Here is a 20,227-nt window from a genome sequence, read left to right on the forward strand (position 1 = left end):
AATATTGTGAGCAGTTTTGGGCCCCCTCCCTAAGGAAGGATGTGCTGGGCTTGGAAAGGGTCCAGAGGTGGTTCAGAAGAATGATCCCTGGAATGAAGAGCTTGTCGTATGAGGAACGGCTGAGGAGCCTGGGTCTGTACTCGTTGGAGTTTAGAAGGATGAGGGGGGGATCTTATTGAAACTTACAGGATACTGCGAGGCCTGGTTAGAGTGGATGTGGAGAGACTGTTTTCATTAGTAGGAAAAACTTGAACCAGAGGGCACAACCTCAGGCGAAAGGGACGATCCTTTAAAACTGAGATGAGGAGGAATTTCTTCAGCCAAAGAGTGGTGAATCTGTGGAACTCTTTGCCGCAGAAGGCTGTGAAGGCCAGGTCATTGAGTGTCTTTAAGACAGAGATAGATAGGTTCTTGATTAATAAGGGGATCAGGGGTTATGGAGAAAAGGCAGGAGAATGAGGATGAGAAAAATATCAGCCATGACTGAATGGCAGAGCAGAATTGATGGGTCGAGTGGCCTAATTCTGCTCCTATGTCTTATGCTCTAAAGGACATCAGTGAATCAGATGAGATTTTCCAACAATCGATAATAATTCTATGGTCAGCATCACCGAGATTAGTTTTATACCCTAATTTATTAACGTAATTCAAATTTTTGAACCCATGTCCCCAGAGCATTAGCCTAGGTCTCTGGATGACTAGCCCAGTGATATTCCCACTACACCATCACCCCTGCAATGGAGGTACAAGTAGACAGTTAAAGGAAAAATACCGTGGATGCTGGAATGTGAAACAAATGCTGGAAAAACTCAGCAGGTCTGACAGCATCTGTGGAGAGAGAATAGAGCCTGGATTTGTTTCGAGTCCGGATGACCCTTTGTTAGACAGTGTTGGTGATAGAGGGCAGGTGGAGTCAGCTTGGGGTGGAATAAGACACAGATTTTGATCGGTCTGAGATGGCCGAGGTGAAGGATAGAAATCAGTGGAGTTTGTGACGGGGGCTGTAAACAATGCAGTGGGTCTCCAAAATGTTTAACTGCAGAAAATGGCAGCTCATGCAGGACTGGAAGATGGACAAGGAATGTGGCAACACAGAAGCAGTGAAGAGGTACAGCTGGGTTTAGTCTGGGAGCTGCCGCTAATGGGGCAGTGTGTAGATCAAAATTATGAAGCTGCATAAAAATTCAGTAATATATTTGTCACATCTTTGTTGCTACTAAATGATAAGCACATTCAGCACAAACAAACATACGCAGTAACTTTTAGGCAGAAATCAAACGCTTTGCAAAAGGTAGAGTGATAAAGACCTTGGTGGCACAGTGGCAAGCACTGCTGCATCACAGCGCCAGGGACCTGGGTTCAATTCCGGCCTCGGGTCACTGTCTGGGTGGAGTCTGCACGTTCTCCCCGTGTCTGCGTGGGTTTCCTCCGGGTGCTCCAGTTTCCTCCCACACTTCAAAGATGTGCAGGTTAGATGCATTGGCCATGTTAAATTGCCCCTTAGTGTCCCGGGATGCATAGGTTAGAGGGATTAGCGGGGTAAATATGTGGGGTTATGGGGATACAACCTGGGTGGGATTGTGGTCGGTGCAGACTCGGGCCGAATGGCCTCCTTCTGCACTGTAGGGATTCTACGGATGTTACACAATTGATCAGGGGTAGGAACTGAGGTTTCAGAATTGGAAAAGTACTTACCTGTAGTGAATTGAGGTTTGCTAGGTGGTTCTTGAACGGAGATAGGAAAGGTAGCTGAAGCAGGCGATGACTGCGCTCGGGAGAGTGGACGATGCCCGCTATAGGTTACTGGAATCCCCGCAGCCTCCATGGATGCTTGGTAATTGCGAAGTTGATGAATACGTTGCTGTTCCAGGAGAAGAGCTTGCTGTACCACAGAGAGAAACAATCAAATAATGTTCAATCTTCAAATAAATGAAACAATCAGATATAATTCATGGCTCTTTATTACCCTTCCTGCACACCTAGGTACTTTAATTTTTTGATTACACATATTCGTAATCTGCATCAATGATTTGGACAAGGGAACCAAATGTAATACTTCCAAATTTGCTGATGACACGATACTTGGTGGGAATGTGGGTGGTGAGGAGGACGTTAAGAGGTTTCAAGGTGAGAAAGTGGGCAAATACACGGCAGCTGCAGTATAACGTGGATAAATGTGAAGTTATCGATTTTGGACGGAGAAACAGAATAGTAGAGTATGATTAAAAGGCGATAGATCAGAAAATGTTGATGTACAAAGGGACCTGGGTATCCTTGTACACCAGTCGCTGAAAGCAAGCATGCAGGTGCAGCAAGCCACTCGGAAGGCAAATGTATGTTGGCGTTTATTGCAAGAGGGTTTGTGTACAGGAGCAAGAACATCTTACTGCAGCTGTATAGAACCTTGGTGAGACCACAGCTGGAGCATTGTGCGCAGTTTTGGTGTCCTTATCTAAGAAAGGATATAGTTGCCATAAAGGGAAGCGCAGCGAAGGTTCACCAATTGACTCCTGGAATGGCAGGATTGACGTATGAGGTGAGATTGGGTTGACTGGGCCTGTATTCAGTTCAATTTAGAAGAATGAAATGTATAAAACTGACAGGAGTCGACTACTTTCTTATGAATTGTCAATCAAAACGGTCTAAATTAATTCAGAAAGCGAGGATGTGGTGTGCAGCTGGCAAAAGGGGAAATAAAACACATCTGGTATCAATATTGGGACCACTGCATCAAGTCCAACATTAGAACCAAGATGGGTCACCAAATCCTTTATGCTGTTCAATAAAGAAACAAATAGGAACACGAGTAAGCCATTGGGCCCTTCTACCGTGCTCTGTCATTCAGTAACTCCACTTTGCTACCCTAGCCCCATATCACTCGATTCCTTTAGTGTCCAAAGATATAGCATGTCAGACTTGAATATACTCAATGACTGCTCTCTGGGGTAGAGAATTCCAAACATTCATAACTGTCTGAGTGAAGAAACTTCATCTCATCTCAATGGGAAATGACTCATCCTTTATCCTGACCCACCCCTACTCAATGCCTCCGTTTGCTGCATGTTCAAAGCGAGAAAGGCTTTCTGAATCAGAAAGCAATCTGACCCCAAACGCCTGCTGTAACCTTCCCAAGCTGATCAAAGTTAGACTAATACAAACTGATGTTGCTGGCACACGGCAGCAGAATAGGTATCTGGGACACACTTCAGTGCAAGATCTTTCTTTACATCAAAATTTGTAAATTGATCTTGGGAGAAAAAGGATCCGTCATTCTATGGATTATGGAAAAAGGAATTCAACTTAAATCGAGGTACAGGTTTTTTTTATTGGGTGTGGGCGTCGCTGGCTGGGTCAGCATTTATTGCCCATCCCTAATTGCCCTTCAATGGAGTGTCTCACTCGGCCATTTCGGAGGACATTTGGAGTCAACCACATAGATACCCTACAGTGCCGAAAGAGGCCATTTGGCCCATCGAGTCTGCACCGACCACAATCCCACCCGGCCCTACTCCCATATCCCCACATATTTACCCGCTAACCCCTCTAACCTACGCATCTCAGGACTCTAAGGGGGCAATTTTTAGCATGGCCAATCAACCTAACCCGCACATCTTTGGACTGTGGGAGGAAACCGGAGCACCCGGAGGAAACCCATGCAGACACGAGGAGAATGTGCAAACTCCACACAGACAGTGACCCGAGCCAGGAATCGAAGCCAGGGCCCTGGCGCTGTGAGGCAGCAGTGCTAACCACTGTGCTACCGTGCCGCGGCTCTGGAGTCACATGTAGGCCAGACTAGATAAGGATGGCAGATTTCCTTCCCTGAAGGACATTAGTGAACCAGGTGGGTTTTTAACGACAATGGCTTTGGGGTCATCAGTAGATTCTTAATTCCAGATTTTTACCAAATTTAAATTTCACCATCTGCCATGCTGGGATTCGAAACCGGGTCCCCAGAACATTGCCCTGGGTCACTAGTCCAGTGACAATACCACTTCACCACCACCTCCCCAAATACAAAACCAAGTGGGTGTACTTTTTTTGCATGCAATGATATTTCAAATGAAGGTGCTAAAAGTAATACATGGCTATCTCACTGACAAGCAACACTGTTATGATGAAGACCATAAGCCATGCTTGGAAGACTGCACTTCCAACAACATCCAAGAAGCTTGACACCATTCAGGGCAAAGCAGCCAACTTGATCGGCACGCCGTCCATCACCTTAAACTCCCTTCACTAGCAGCGCACTGTAACATTAGGGTGCACTATATACAAGATGCCAAGGCTCCTTTGACAGCACCTTCTCAACCTCTGACCTCTATCACCTTGAAGGATAAGAGCAGTAGACCATGTGAATATCACCATCTCAAGATCCCCTCCAAGTCTCATACAATCCTGACTTGGAACTGTATCATTCTTTCACTGTTGCTGGATCAAAATCCCTTCCTAACAGCAGTATGGGTGCACCTACATCCATCTTCTCAAGGGAAATTAGGGATTGGCAACAAATGCTCGCCTTTCCAGAGAAATTGCTGTGGTCAAGCTTAAAAAATTACCTCTTAAGTTCACCAGTAAGAAATCTCACAACACCAGGTTAAAGTCCAACAGGTTTATTTAGAATCACGAGCTTTCAGAGTGCTGCTTCTTCATCAGGTAGAATAGAATAGAATAGAATACCTACAGTACAGAAAGAGGCCATTCGGCCCATCGAGTCTGCACCGACCACAATCCCACCAGGCCCTACCCCATATCCCTACACATTTACCCACTAATCCCTCTAACCTACGCATCTCAGGACACTAAGGGCAATTTTAGCATGGCCAATCAACCTAACCTGCACATCTTTGGACTGTGGGAGGAAACCGGAGTACCCAGAGGAAACCCACGCAGACACGAGGAGAATGTGCAAACTCCACACAGTGACCCAAGCCGGGAATCGAACCCAGGTCCCTGGAGCTGTGAAGCAGCAGTGCTAACCACTGTGCTACCGTGCCGCAAGGTGAGTGGAGAGTTGGATTCACAAACACAGCATATATCGACAGAGACACAATTGCAAGATAATGGTTGGAATGTGAGTCTTTCACAGATAATCAAGTCTTTATAGGTGCAGATAGTGCGAGTGGAGAGGGGGATAAATCCCTCATTCCAACCATTATCTTGCAATTATGTCTCTGTCAAAATATGCCGTGTTTGTGAACCCACCTTTCCACTCACCTGATGAAGGAGCAACGCTCCAAAAGCTCGTGATTCCAAATAAACCTGTTGGACTTTAACCTGGGTGTTGGGAGACATCTTACTGTGCCCACCCCAGTCCAACACCAGCATCTCCACATCATAAATTCACCAACTTTGTGGATCTTATTATACTGTTGTTTAATACTCAAGTTAATTAATTTTGGTTAACAAGACCTGGAAAAATATTTTATTGTATGAAACTTGATGAAATTTATTTAATTTTGAAGTAGTAGGAAGTGGTAAACTGTCAACACACAAGACTATTTGTTCAAAAATTGATCATATTTAATAATTAAAAGAGAAAAAAGCAATTAATTTGTAGCTGTTTAATTTTTTAAAAAATCACAAGACAAAAAAAAAACAGATTTTTATATTCCAAGGCAAAATACAAAAGCTGTGAATAAACTTGACAGATTTCTCTCCTGATGGCTTAATGTATCGTGTGTGGTGGGGCAATACAGAAACTGGATCCTGGATTCAACCTTTGGTCCATGCTGAATTAGTTGACCTTAGCTGGGGAAAATGACTTTACGTCGACAGTGACTGGGGAACAGCAGTGCCAAGATTCCCATTCCAAATCATGAACCAGCTGATTCCTTCCTTCTTATATCTTCTTCTAATCACCCCCTAAACACACAGAGTAAACACAGTGCCATCACAGGGTTTCACACCGCCATCTACGCAAGATGTCTGAAAACTGATTGCATAGATGAGATCTTTCTCCATCATGATAGCGCAGGCAGGGGATGAAATTGAAACGAAAACAAAATGCTAGATATCTCTGTGCAAAGATTATGGGGAATGGCATTAAAATACAAGCTACACATTACAAGCATCTGCTCAGATTGCTGTTCTGCACATCTGAATGCAGGCAAGCCACTTGTTGCATTAATTTTGTCAGATCTATATACACTTTGACGCTGATCCATCTATACAGTGAATTCCTAATGCAAAAATCCTCAAATAATTCTACTACTATTAAATCTTTAATGCAGAATTATACTTCTGCATTAATCTTGCCGGATTGTTTTTGTCTGCTGTTTTACTTGGAATGAAGATTAATTATCCTTGTATTATATTTAAATTCTCCTGTAGGGGGCAGGATTGAGACAATGTCAAGGCAATGCCTAATCCTTGTATTTCATTGCAATTATAACAAATCCTTATATCTATGAAAAGCTGAATAAAAACTGGCCAAGCAGTCAGAATAAACTTGTATCTGACGCTGCCTATTAAAGGAACAGAGCAACAGGCCATTCAGGCCCTCAAGCTGGTTCTGCTATTTAATTATGTTAACTAACATACATCTTCTTTGCAGCAGTGTACCACAGATAACCACATTTTAGACACTTCAAGAGCTAATAAATTTGGAAAATTTAAAAAATAATACATATTCATTTTACGCGCGATAAGATTCTGAACCAAAAGGATCTGCCTGTGATCCAGCACGACAGCAGATCCTCACTACAATCCAAAGAAAAAAAATGGAATATATATTTTTAAAGCATGCTATTAATTTGTTCTTTGCACCATGTTAATTCCTAAATGGCCCAAATGTACAAACACAATTACTTTGCCCTTTCCCCCATCACACTATTCAAGGTAAATGTACATTTTTTTTTAAAAAAGCTGTCTTCTCTCCAAATGTTTAGAGCTCTGTCTGGGGATCCGTGCTGGGAGCCTAAAGAAAACACCTGCTGAGCCTTTGAAGTAGACAGATTAATAGTCGTCTCCTGCACGCTTTGAACTATGCGCAGAGCAATTTGTAATCTAGCTGAACAGTGCTGCTCATTAGAGATAAACAGACCCTTCCATTCTCGGGCTGAAATTAAGCTTTATTGGCGAGTTGCAGCCCTAAAAAGGGGGTTTAACCAACATTTAGAAAAATGTATGCAGCTTTCAAACTCAAACTACACTGAAGTTTTCACTCAATAGGTCTGGCCCTTTCGATCTTACAGACTTGAATTCTGGGAGTCATAGAATCCCTACAGTGCAGAAGGAGGCATTTGGCCCATCGAGCCTGCACTGACAATAATACGACCCAGGTCCTGTCCCCATAACAAACACCACATATTTACCCTGCTAGTTCCCCTGACACTAAGGGACAATTTAGCCAATCAACCTAACTCACACATCTTTGGAGTGTGGGAGGAAACCGGAGCGCCCGGAGGAAACCCATGCAGGGGAGAATGTGCAAACTCCACATAGACAGTGGCCTGAGGCCAGAACTGAACCCGGATCCCTGCGCTGTGAAGCAGCAGTGCTAACCACTGTGCTACCCTGCTGTCCGTGGGCGGAATGTGGGACACCTTGGCTGTGCTGCAGAACACCAACATTTCAACTCCTTATAGAAAATAAAACAAACTCATTCCCTCCAGTTTTACCCTCATTCAGAAATGTTCACTTCCATACCGCCTTCTGAACAAAAACTGCTCCAAGACTCCCAGACTAATTTCTACTCTATCGAGTACAAGAGGAAGAAGTGTAATTCTACGGGGTAAGACAGACGGCAGCAGTTCTTCCACCGCCACCCCACATAGCAACAGGCCGGATATGGTGCTCCTTGTAGTGTCTAAAAAGTTGACAGTAACTGAATTCTAAATAACTGGAAATATGGAGTCAAAGTTATAAAACACTAAGTTGATTAAATCAAAGATACCATTTTTCCGAGGATTCACTTCAAATCTGTTTTCACTGCACTTATTCAAAAAGTATACTCCATCTTAAAGCCTTTGAAGTTCTATCTTATTTTTGCTAAAATGAAGTGACTAGCAGTAGTAAAATAATATGCTCTGGATTAAATACAGTCTTGACCTGCAAGAACAACAGTCCCTTCTAATTTAAACATGCATTTCTTTCCTTTCTTTGGCATTCTGAAACCCTATCCTTTCTCCCTTTCCTCTGCATGAAAGCTCCCTTTCTGATTCCATAATACCTCAGGAAAGGGGTTTGACAGATCAATCAAATCTCGAGACTTCTATCAGGAAACAGTTCTGTTTTCTATACAAATTAATGACATCACCAACACAGCAGCCGAGAGAGTTCTTTCCTCCTCGGCGTCGTCACTGGTACAGGATAATTCCCAACGGTTATGACCATTACCTGACTTCAGTGAAAACTTGGGGGATAAAGTTAATTTTGCTACTTTCATCTAGATCACAAGCACAGGTTTCCCCATCGGTAAGTCTAACCGATAGAGTTTCACTGGTGTCAGTTCAGTTAAACACGGGACTTGCTAAAATTGTTTTAAACATATCAGGAGGCCCCCCCCATTGGTGCAGGTAACCACTTAGGTCTCAGCACAATTAACTGGAGTCCTTTCGGTGAAGCAGGGCCCTCTCTGGCAAGTTACTAGCTGTGTCCCAAATGTCTTCATGCAGCCTGCACTTCCACATGTCTGCACATTTTAAGTGGGTTAACCTCTTGTGGAGTTTAATACAGTACAACACCGTGTACCTCTCTTATTGGCTATGTGCATAAGCTTTTTGGTGCCGACACGTCATCAGAAATGGAATGTTCCTATGACTCCGCTTACAGACAGACATCCCGGCCAGCTGTCACTCATGGGAATGCAACAGAAAACAAGGCGACACAAGAGACCTAATTTAAAAGGAATACAATTTATCTATACAAACACAATCTGAAATCCCTGCAGAAACCAATTGCAAAAGATCCTTCTGGTACCTTCTGCGATTACTTAGCTGGTGTCAACAGAATGCACAACATTAGTCTCAAGATACCATACTTAATGTTACATGAATAACTCTACTCGTACATCAACTCTGGTCAAGATCACAACACACAGATTTGAATGTTACAGTTGATGCATAACTCATCAAATAACCCAGCACAAAGGAAGGTCCATTGGTGCACGAGTTCCTCAGGAGAGCAACATTGGCCCAACTGTCTGCTGCTCATTCATTGATGACCTTCCCTCCAACATGAAGCCAGAAGTGAGGATGCTTGTTGATGATTGTAAATGTTCAGTCCTTCCTAACCCACAGACCACAACCAGTAAAGGTAGGCAACATTACCTCCTCCATGATCATCCTCAACACCGATGCCCCACAAGACTTTGTCCTCAGCCTCTTACTACTCCTTATATACTCCTCCTAGGGCAGCACAGTGGCACAGTGTTTAGCACCGCTGCCTCACAGCACCTCACGGACCCCGGGTTCGATTCCTGGCTTGGATCACTGTGCGGAGTCTGCACATTCCCCCCGTGTTTGCGTAGGTTTCCTCCGGGTGCTCCAGTTTCCTCCCACAATCCGAAAGACGTGCATGCACCCTGGTCATAATCTCTTCCGCCCTCTTACAAAAGTTTGAGGCCACGTACCAACTGACTCAAGAACAACTTCTTCTCTGCTGTCGTCAGACTTTTGAATGGACCGACCTCACATTAAGTTGATCTTTCTCTACACCCTAACTATGACTGTACCCAATCCTTTCCTTCTCTATGTATGGTATGCTTTGTCTGTAGAGTGCAATAAACAATGCTTTTCACGTATAATAATACATGTGACAATAATAAATCCAATCATTTATAACTCCTCAGATACTGACAGTCCGTGCCTGCATGTAGCAAAACCTGGACAATATTCAGACTTGGGCTAAGTGGCAAGCAGTATTCTCAACATACAAGTGCCAAGCAAAGGACATCGCCAAAAATAGAGAAAATCAAACTATTAGCATTGATTAGGAACTTAAGTTAACATAAATTCTGTGACTACAAGAGATCAGGGGCTGGGAATCCTAACTCACCTCCTGACTCCCCAAAGCCTGTCCACCATCTACCTAGCAAAAGTCAGGAGTGTGATGGAATACTCCCCACTTGCCTGGATGAGTTCAGCTCCAACAAAGCTCAAGAGGCTTGATAAAATTCAGGACAAAGCAACCCCGCTTAATTGGCACCCAATCCACTATCTTAAGCATTCACTCCACCACAATTGGCACACACTAACAGCAGTGTGCGGATATGCTACAGCACCTCGCCAAGGCTTCTTCAATAACACTTTCCAAATCCGCAACATCTACCACCCAGAAGGAAAAAGGCAACAGACATATGGGGACACCACCACCTCCAAGTCTCTTTCTGATTCATTCTGATTCAGAACTACATCACCGTTCTTTCACTGTTGCAGAGTCAAAATCCTGAAACGCCTTCCCCAAAAGTACATGACAGGGACCGAAGTGGTTCAAAAAGGCGGCTCACCACAAGGGCAATCAGTTATGGGGAATAAATGCTGGCCTTGCCAGCGTGGCTGACATCCCACAAACCAATATAAAAGAAGTGATGCTTAAACTGAATGCGGTACAATCTACGCAGCATATGTTTTAACAAATATGTTCCTGTGGGGCTTGACATGATAAATTGCACATAAACACTCAGCTGTAATCACCATTTACATACTGGACTATTCAGAGTATGAGAGACAAATCTCCATGAAATAAAAACCACTACACATCCTTCTGCAGGACTGATAATTCCACTGGAATAAGAAAAGCACACATTTTATTAAAAGGAATTTATACATACATTCATACTCAAGTTTCAAGTTCATATTCTTTTAATGATAACAATTAGGCTTGCAAGTTCCTCCCATCTTCTAACAGGATTATTTTTCACCTGCAGGAAAGAGGAGTTGTCCTGATCAAGTTCACATGCCATTTATTATAATATAAAGCCACAGGTTCCCAATGGAGACACAATGTTTAAGTGGAATACCATGGGAATATAGTCGTTGTGACTTACTGGGGCTGTTCTCCTTAGAGCAAAGAGACTGAGGGGAAGATTTGTCAGAGGTGTACAAGACTACGACAGGTTCATATAAGGTAGATAAAGAAAGGTTGCTCCCATTAGCTGAAGGATTGGGCAAGAAATGCAAGAGAATGCGAGTGGAATTGATCTAGAACAGGCTGCCTTCAAAGGGTGATGGAAGGGAAGATGAAGAATGATTTCAAAAGGAAAGCAGTTGAAGGAAACTAACTTGCAGGGCCATAGGGATAGAGCAGGGGGATGGGACAGATCGGAGTACTCAATAGATACCCAGCATGCACTCGATGGGCTGAATGGCCTCCCTCTGTGCTGTGATGACTCTATGACATGAGGAATTGTGCACTTTCACCCAGGATCACTAAATAAATAATCGAGGTCAAACACAGCCCAGCATTTAAAACTAGGACCTTTTAGACTGAATGGTTAGCTCTAACACCAGGAGACATCTTGATTCCTTCAGCTACTTCATAGAATCCCTGCAGTGCAGAAGGAGGCCATTTGGCCCATCGAGCCTTCACCCACAACAATCCCAGACCAGTCCTATCTTTGGAACCCTACATGTTTATCCTCCTAATTCCCTGACACAAAGGGGCAATTTGGCCAATCCACCTAACCCGCACATCTTTGGACTGTGGGAGGAAACCGGAGCACCCGGAGGAAACCCACGTAGACACGGGGAGAATGTGCAAACTCTACAGTGACCCAAGGCCAGAATTGAACCCAGGTCCCTGGCGCTGTGAGGCAGCAGTGCTAACCACTGTGCCACCGTGCCGTCCCTTGGTGATCAGGAGTGTGGAAACCTATTTTTATTAAGAAATGGAAAGGAAGTAGAGGGTCAGGAAGGTCAGGATGTCAGTGAACTTTATTGGTTGGTGAAATCCTGTCCATGTGGATGAAAAAGATTCAGGGCTGGAGCATCATTAAGATTGTGTGACAGAGGATTTTTCTTTCCCCCTTTATCTCTTTCCTCTATCTACTTTTAATCTCTGTTGCTGACAGTGACCATTAACTCACTGAAGCAACATTTCTGATGCAAATAGACTATATGTACCTGTTCCATTCCACAAACTGTAACTGCAAATTATTATAGAATCATAGAATCCTACAGTGCAGAAGGAGGCCCATTCGCCCATCGGGTCTGCACCGACCACAATCCCACCCAGGCCCTATCCCCATAACTCCATGCATTTACCCTAGCTAGTCCCCCTGACACTGGGTGCAATTAAGCATGGCTAATGCACCTAACCCACACATCTTTGGACTGTGGAAGGAATCCAGAGCATCCGGAGGAAACCCACGCAGACACGGGGAGAATGTGCAAACTCCATACGGACAGTGAACCCGGGTCCCTGGCGCTGTGAGGTAGCAATGCTAACCACTGTGCCACCCGTAATTCTATGTGGCTACTTTTAAAATTTGGAAACGGCATCTTGGAGAACAGAATTAACATAGTTAATTCAGATATCCCACTTTTGGAACTAGATTACAAATGGAATGGTAATAAGACGACTGATGTTGTAATAGAATCATAGAATCCCTACAGTGCAGAAGGAGGCCATTCGGCCCATTGAGTCTGCACCAACAACAATCCCACCCAGACTGTATCCCCATAACCCCATGTATTTACCCCAGCTAGTCCCCCTGACACTAAGTGGCAATTTAGCATGGCCAATCCACCTAACCTGCACATTTTTGGAGTGTGGGAGAAACCGGAGCACCCGGAGGAAACTCATGCAGTCACGGAGAGAACGTGCAAAGTCCACACAGACAGTGACCCGAGGCCGGAATTGAACCCGGGTCCCAGGCGCTGTGAGGCAGCAGTGCTAACCACTGTGCCTCCCTTAACTGAAAACACTAGAGCATAAAATACACTTGCAATTAAAGTTTTTATAGAGTGATTTAAAGCTAGCACCAATGAAAGCTTGTGCACATCAGTGTTACATTTATCTACCTGATGTAAATTTATTAGGACTACATAAAGACTGTGCAGCCAGTGAAAGTTGCACTATAGCTTTCATACAATAAAAAATAATAGGAATTATGTTGTTTAACACATTACAAAATGGGTTAAAAATTCCATGATGTGGAGATGCCGGCGTTGGACTGGGGTAAACACAGTAAGAAGTTTAACAACACCAGGTTAAAGTCCAACAGGTTTATTTGGTAGCAAAAGCCACACAAGCTTTCGGAGCTCTTAGCCCCTTCTTCAGGTGAAGGCCGCCTTGGAGAACTCACCTGAAGAGGGGGCTAAGAGCTCCGAAAGCTTGTGTGGCTTTTGCTACCAAATAAACCTGTTGGACTTTAACCTGGTGTTGTTAAACTTCTTACTTAAAAATTCCAATCATTATTGATGTATTAGCTGAAACCAAGGCCTGGAGTTATTATCATGATGTGGAGATGCCGGCGTTGGACTGGGGTAAACACAGTAAGAAGTCTCACAACACCAGGTTAAAGTCCAACAGGTTTATTTGGTAGCAAATACCATAAGCTTTCGGAGCACTGCTCCTTCGTCAGATGGAGTGGAAATGTGCTCTCAAACAGTGCACAGACACCGAAATCAAGTTACAGAATACTAATTAGAATGCGAATCTCTACAGCCAGCCAGGTCTTAAAGGTACAGACAATGTGGGTGGAGGGAGCATTCAACACAGGTTAAAGAGATGTGTATTGTCTCCAGACAGAACAGCTAGTGAGATTCTGCAAGACCAGGGGGAAAGCTGTGGGGGTTACTGATAATGTGACATAAATCCAACATCCCGGTTTAGGCCGTCCTCATGTGTGCGGAACTTGGCTATCAGTTTCTGCTCAGCGACTCTGCGCTGTGTGTCGTGAAGGCCGCCTTGGAGAACGCTTACCTGAAGATCCAAGGCTGAATGCCCGCGACTGCTGAAGTGCTCCCCCACAGGGAGAACACCATCTACAACATCTCACGTGAGAACACCATCTACCAGGTAGACGGTACCTACTCTTGCAACTCGGCCAACGTTGTCTACCTGATACGCTGCAGGAAAGGATGTCCCAAGGCATGGTACATTGGGGAAACCATGCAGACGCTATGACAACGGATGAATGAACACCGCTCGACAATCACCAGGCAAGACTGTTCTCTTCCTGTGGGGGAGCACTTCAGCAGTCACGGGCATTCAGCCTTGGATCTTCAGGTAAGCGTTCTCCAAGGCGGCCTTCACGACACACGACAGCGCAGAGTCGCTGAGCAGAAACTGATAGCCAAGTTCCGCACACATGAGGACGGCCTAAACCGGGATGTTGGATTTATGTCACATTATCAGTAACCCCCACAGCTTTCCACCTGATCTTGCAGAATCTCACTAGCTGTTCTGTCTGGAGACAATACACATCTCTTTAACCTGTGTTGAATGCTCCGTCCACCCACATTGTCTGTACCTTTAAGACCTGGCTGGCTGTAGAGATTCGCATTCTAATTAGTATTCTGTAACTTGATTTCTGTGTCTGTGCACTGTTTGAGAGCACACTTCCACTCCATCTGACGAAGGAGCAGTGCTCCGAAAGCTTATGGTATTTGCTACCAAATAAACCGGTTGAACTTTAACCTGGTGTTGAGACTTCTTACTGTTATTATCATGCACATAGATAATTTCCCTGTCAGTAAAGGAATATTTTAGCACCCATTGCTGTTTTCTGATGCAAATCAGCTTCTTTCTACGACATTCCCTAGCGTTGATCACTTTCAAACAGGATAATTATTCCCCACTGAGTTAGCCAGAAAAATATAGCAGTCACTTAGAAGCTGATGAAATCTAATTTATAGAACCTTCCAAACGTTTCTTCATTATCCTGCTTCTTCAAAGCAGAGAAGCCCATGCACTGCCTTGCAAATAGTCTCAGTGTTGTCACTTTCCTTGTTTATTTCTGCTTCCATTCAGTAACACAGCAGTACATGGTTCCTCACCATCCCTGGCTCCAGATGAGCCTCACTGCTTCCTATCAAGCCAGTCTAGGACATTGCCCATTAGTAATCATAGAAATCATAGAAACCCTACAGTGCAGAAGGAGGCCATTCGGCCCATCGAGTCTGCACCGACCACAATCCCACCCAGGCCTTACCCCCCACATATTTACCCGCTAATCCCTCTAATTTACGCATCTCAGGGGCAATTTTAACCTGGCCAATCAACCTAACCCGCACATCTTTGGACTGTGGGAGGAAACCGGAACCCGGAGGAAACCCACGCAGACACGAGGAGAATGTGCAAACTCCACACAGACAGTGACCCGAGCCGGGAATCGAACCTGGGACCCTGGAGCTGTGAAGCAGCAGTGCTAACCACTGTGCTACCGTGCCGTCCCACAGGAGCAGCCCAGCCGGGAGAATGAGAAACATGGAATTTTCACAACAAGAAAGGAATGCAAACTTTCCTGTCAATGATGCCATCTGCATTTCTTCTTCACCACCCAGTCTATAACCTACTTATTTCACAACTTCAGAAAGGTAACTCATCAAATTTGATTTTAAAAAGGCTTACATGTATTAGAGCAACCATTCTTGAAGTGCATCATCTTTATTACATGCGGATTAGTCACTGTTATAGTTTTATCTTTCACATTTTTATCTCTTTTCAAAACTGCTTGAGGCTTCTCATCTGTCTGCTCATTTGCAAATCCAAACTCTAGGCTTGAACCTCTGATGCAATCTTTCCCCTATTCTGCATAAACATATTAAATATTTTTTAAAATCCAGTAATAACTTTGGATTTTACAATCGTGCCATTGGCAAGATATAAGTAATGACGAGAAAGGCTATGTGGCCCACCTAGTTCATCCAAACATATCTGGGATATAATATAACAGAAAGGAAATCATAAAATAATTAAATGGTTGTACTAATTACGATCCTATCCTATTGGTTCTTATTTACTTCCTCGACTTGGTCTTCCCATAGTTGGCCCTGTCTTTGCTATTCTGGATCTCAAACCACGGAAGTGGGAGATGCGGGAGATAGAGCCTGGAATGACATTCATGGCAACTTTTTCAGCCTTTCACTTGGTGATTTCCAGTGGCAGCAACGGAGAGATTAGGTACTCCATGTGGGGGAAAACTCTAGTCATCATTTGACTCAAGTGAGCTCCAACACACTGCACCAATGTTCTGATCTCGAATCACACAAAGGCTGAATACTGGGAGGATACTGAAGGTAAAAATTTGTAAGTTATTTAGGGACAGTTAGATTGTAAAATCAAAAATTACCAGGTTTTTAAAAAAAATGTTACGTTTATTAAGATTTTCTAGATAAAAACACAGTGGCCGGAATTTTACCAGGCCGCCTGCCACAGGAATCGGAGCGGGCGAGAGGATGAGCATGGGAAGGTCCGTTGACCTCGGGTGGGATTTTACAGTTTCGGGACGAGAGAGACCCTAAAATCCCGCCCAACCTCTAAACATCAGGCTGCATTAATGTTTTGTGATAGAGAGAGGAGGGAGAATAGGATAAAGTCACAGAAAAGAATCAAATTGTGTACAACACCCCCTCTAAGTACATGTAAGTCGTCTAACAATACCAGGTTAAAGTCCAACAGGTTTCATAGAAATCATAGAAACCCTACAGTACAGAAAGAGGCCATTCGGCCCATCGAGTCTGCACCGACCACAATCCCACCCAGGCCCTACCCCCATATCCCTACATATTTTACCCACTAACCACGCATCCCAGGACACTAAGGGGCAATTTTAGCATGGCCAATCAACCTAACCCGCACATCTTTGGACTGTGGGAGGAAACCGGAGCACCCGGAGGAAACCCTCGCAGACACGAGGAGAATGTACAAACTCCACACAGACAGTGACCCAAGCCGGGAATCGAACCCAGGTCCCTGGAGCTGTGAAGCAGCAGTGCTAACCACTGTGCTACCGTGCCGCCCAATTTTATTTGGAATCACGAGCTTTCGGAGTGCTGCTCCTTCATTGGCATGCCCTATTACCACTACCAGTGAGGATGGAGAATTTGGTGCTCAGTCAAATCTCTGTTCATTGCGGCAGGACTGGAGAATCCCAGCTGCGAGTGAGATCGGAGAATTCCGGTCACACCAGGTTTAGCACAGACAGATGAGGAATGAATTCGATGTAATACTGTAAACCAAGTCTCATCTGTGAATTCCTCGCCTAAGTTTTTGATTTGATTTATTGTCACATGTATTAACATAGTGAAAAGTATTGTTTCTTGCGCGCTATAGAGACAAAGCATACCGTTCATAGAGAAGGAAAGGAGACAGTGCAGAATGTAGTGTTACAGTCACAGCTAGGGTGTAGAGAAAGATCAACTTAATGCAAGGTAGGTCCATTCAAAAGTCTGACAGCAGCAGGGAAGTCTTGCTCCCATAAAGTCTTTACAGTTGTTAATGAAGAACCAAGAGAAATAATTTTAGCATACAGAACAGATAAAATGGGCAGGACTTACTGGCGCATCTTGCCCTGTAACCGGAAAATCCCGCTGAAACCAGAAAAATCAACAGATCTTTCCATGATCCGCCCCTTACCTGCTCCGATTCCCGTGGTGGGTGGGATGTTAAAATTCACCCCAACATCTCTCATTGTTGAGATTGGAGTCAAAAATACATCAATAGGGGAGTGTGAGGGAAGTGTAGGGAACGGAGGGGGTCATAATGCAGATAAAATTGTGTATCTACAAGTATCTGAAAGAGTGGGGAGTGAAAATTTGTCCATAATCTGTTGAAGTGATGCAAATGGATCATCAACATATAGATTGTGAAGTGTTATAATGTCACGAGTAGGCCAAATATTAAAATCCAGGATACAGGGAAGAATGCAGTCCACTGACAATGTGAAAAGCACTGGGAAGGTTTGCAAGTCAAATTGGCATTGAATTGTATGCAAATTCTAAGGGTCGACTTAACAATGATATTCTTGGTATGAAGATAGGTGGCTGAAATGAAGGAAGAGTAAATCAGAGTCGCCAAGGAGGAAGGGGAACAAGATAATGATTCCAAGTACAACCAACTAGGGTGTCCAGTTGATTGTCTGCCTGGGACCAACATAAGGCAGCCAAGCAAAGGAGGCCGTGATTCTCCCAAACTGGAATTAAGTGCCCACGCCAGCGGGTTTGCTGTTGGCACTGGCAGCGTCTGTCAGGTGGGATTCACCTACTTGATGGATGCAAATTGATGCATCCTGAGCAACTCGCTGGCCAGCCCTGCTGTTCAGAGATCGGGGTGTCACTTATAAAGGGCGACCCAATCTCCGAGCTGGAGACAAATCCACCCCCCCCACAAAATCAGGGGAGTACCACCACCATCACCTTCCTCCCACCCCCCAAACCACAAGTAATGGATCTGCCCTTGCACACCACGCAGACATGAGGGAGATCCAAACCCTCATTTGCCTCGCCGCCCACCCCCCCCCCACACTCAGACCCCCTCATACAGTTCCCCTCGCAGCCATCCTCCCTACTCAGAGCCCCTCCCACTCAGACCCCCATTCAGAATTCCTTTCCCACACAGACCACCCCCTCCGATTCAAGCCTTGGCAGTGCCCACAGTGCACTGCCCTCTGGCACTGACACCCCGGCCTGCCACCTTGGACCCGGAGGGTGGTCAAGGAGGTAGGTCCAGTGGACATTTGTCCATCTGCCGCTTCTAGGCTGCAGAAAGTCCCCCAAGGGTCCAGGGTGCTGGGTGAGGGCAAGGGGTTGACCTCACCACTGCCCGCCTCAAGTGTCCTGGCTGGACTGCTCCATCTAGCCCTGGCAGACCTGAAGATCACCCCTGGCATGGTGATTTCAGGCAGCCCTGTGATCAACATCTGCATTCTTGCCTGTCAGCTATGAAAAGTTTGAATGCTCCCCAGTCACCTGGCAGGATTTTAAAATCATTGCAACAGAGATTTCCCTTTCTCCCTGTCAGAAGCTGCAGGTGAGAGCACATCCCTTTGAAGTCCTCTGACAGAGAGATGAGATGTCAATTTCACATGCGGAGTGGGGGGTCCATTCTGCACAGTTTTGCTCTCAGCCCCAATGTATTCACACAGTTTAAAGAACTCCCATAGAACAGAGGCAGAGATAGCAGTGGTATCGTTAGTAGCTATAAAAGCATCTCTGCAGGTCTACAGAAGGTTAACAAAGTCATCATCTGGCAGCATATGTGGATTACATCGCTAGGGGGAGTGTGATTCAGTCCTGGCACCAAGTAGTAAATCCACTGTTAGAGGAACATAGTCAGAAATAGTTATAGCGTTAGATGAACCCGAGTGGACAGCCGGAAGAAGTTTATTATCTAATTAAAAAAATCAATACATGTATATGTATGATGGCCAGGGGAGGAGGACTCCTGCTAATTGTTGAAGAAACACTGTGGGGCCGAGACTGCATCCTCCTGAATAATGTAAACTCAGCAGACTTCGAAGGTGTGCTGGTTCCAGGAGAGGGGCGGTCAAGGCCAGCATTCAACCAGGAATTAAAGCCACTCCATAAAATAAGTAAGTGCGAACCCATATCTGGCAGGGATGATAAAAATCAGTGAAATAAATCTTTGTTATTCCAATGAGGGGCACATGCATTAAGGGAGTGTTATATATCCTATCCTTAACGATAATCATAAAGAATCCTACAGTACAGAAGGAAGCCATTCGGCCCATCGGGTCTGCACTGACCACAATCCCACCACGGCCCTAACCCTATAACCCCATGTATTTACCCTAGCTAGTCCCCCTGACACGAAGGAGCAATTTAACATGGCCAATCCACCTAACCTACACACCTTTGGAGTGTGGGAGGAAATTGGAGCACCCGGAGGAAACCCAGGCACAACAGGAAGAACTTGCAAACTCCACAGACATGACCCAAGGCCGGAATTGAACCAGAGTTCCTGGCACTGTGAGGCTGCAGCGCGAACCACTGTGCCACCCTAAAAGAACGGCCATTTGAACCAGCCATAACATTTGGAGCCACAAAGGGTAAGGAGTTGTGTATTAAAATTGCTGCTCCCCTTGCTCTGCGGTGAAAAGTTGAATGCTAAAGTTAGCCCATCCACTCTGTGATCCGAGACTCTCAGGTGGGTTACCTGAAGAGAAACAACTTGTGCACCTGGACGTCGGAGTTGCTGTAAGATTCTGTTGTGCTCGATGGTGTGATTCAACTGCTTAACATTCCAGCTGGCAAACCTTTGAGCGCATCGCCCAAACTGCTGTGACGTTTTAGATTGAATCATCTCATACACGAGTGAG

The 20,227-nt window shown here is 44.8% G+C and overlaps 1 protein-coding gene across 14 annotated transcripts in view; it reads right to left on the bottom strand.

Moving 5' to 3' along the window:
• hdac4 (histone deacetylase 4) overlaps nucleotides 1–20,227 on the bottom strand; it is a 444,296-nt gene that overhangs the window by 78,695 nt on the left and 345,374 nt on the right. For all 14 annotated transcript variants that reach the window (XM_078229095.1, XM_078229096.1, XM_078229098.1 and 11 more), the window contains one exon: nucleotides 1,696–1,882. In XM_078229095.1, coding sequence (XP_078085221.1) covers nucleotides 1,696–1,882 — 187 coding nt within the window. The remainder of the gene's footprint in view (nucleotides 1–1,695; nucleotides 1,883–20,227) is intronic.

This window comes from Mustelus asterias, chromosome 14 (assembly GCF_964213995.1).
Source record: "Mustelus asterias chromosome 14, sMusAst1.hap1.1, whole genome shotgun sequence".
NCBI classification, from domain to species: Eukaryota; Metazoa; Chordata; class Chondrichthyes; order Carcharhiniformes; family Triakidae; genus Mustelus; species Mustelus asterias.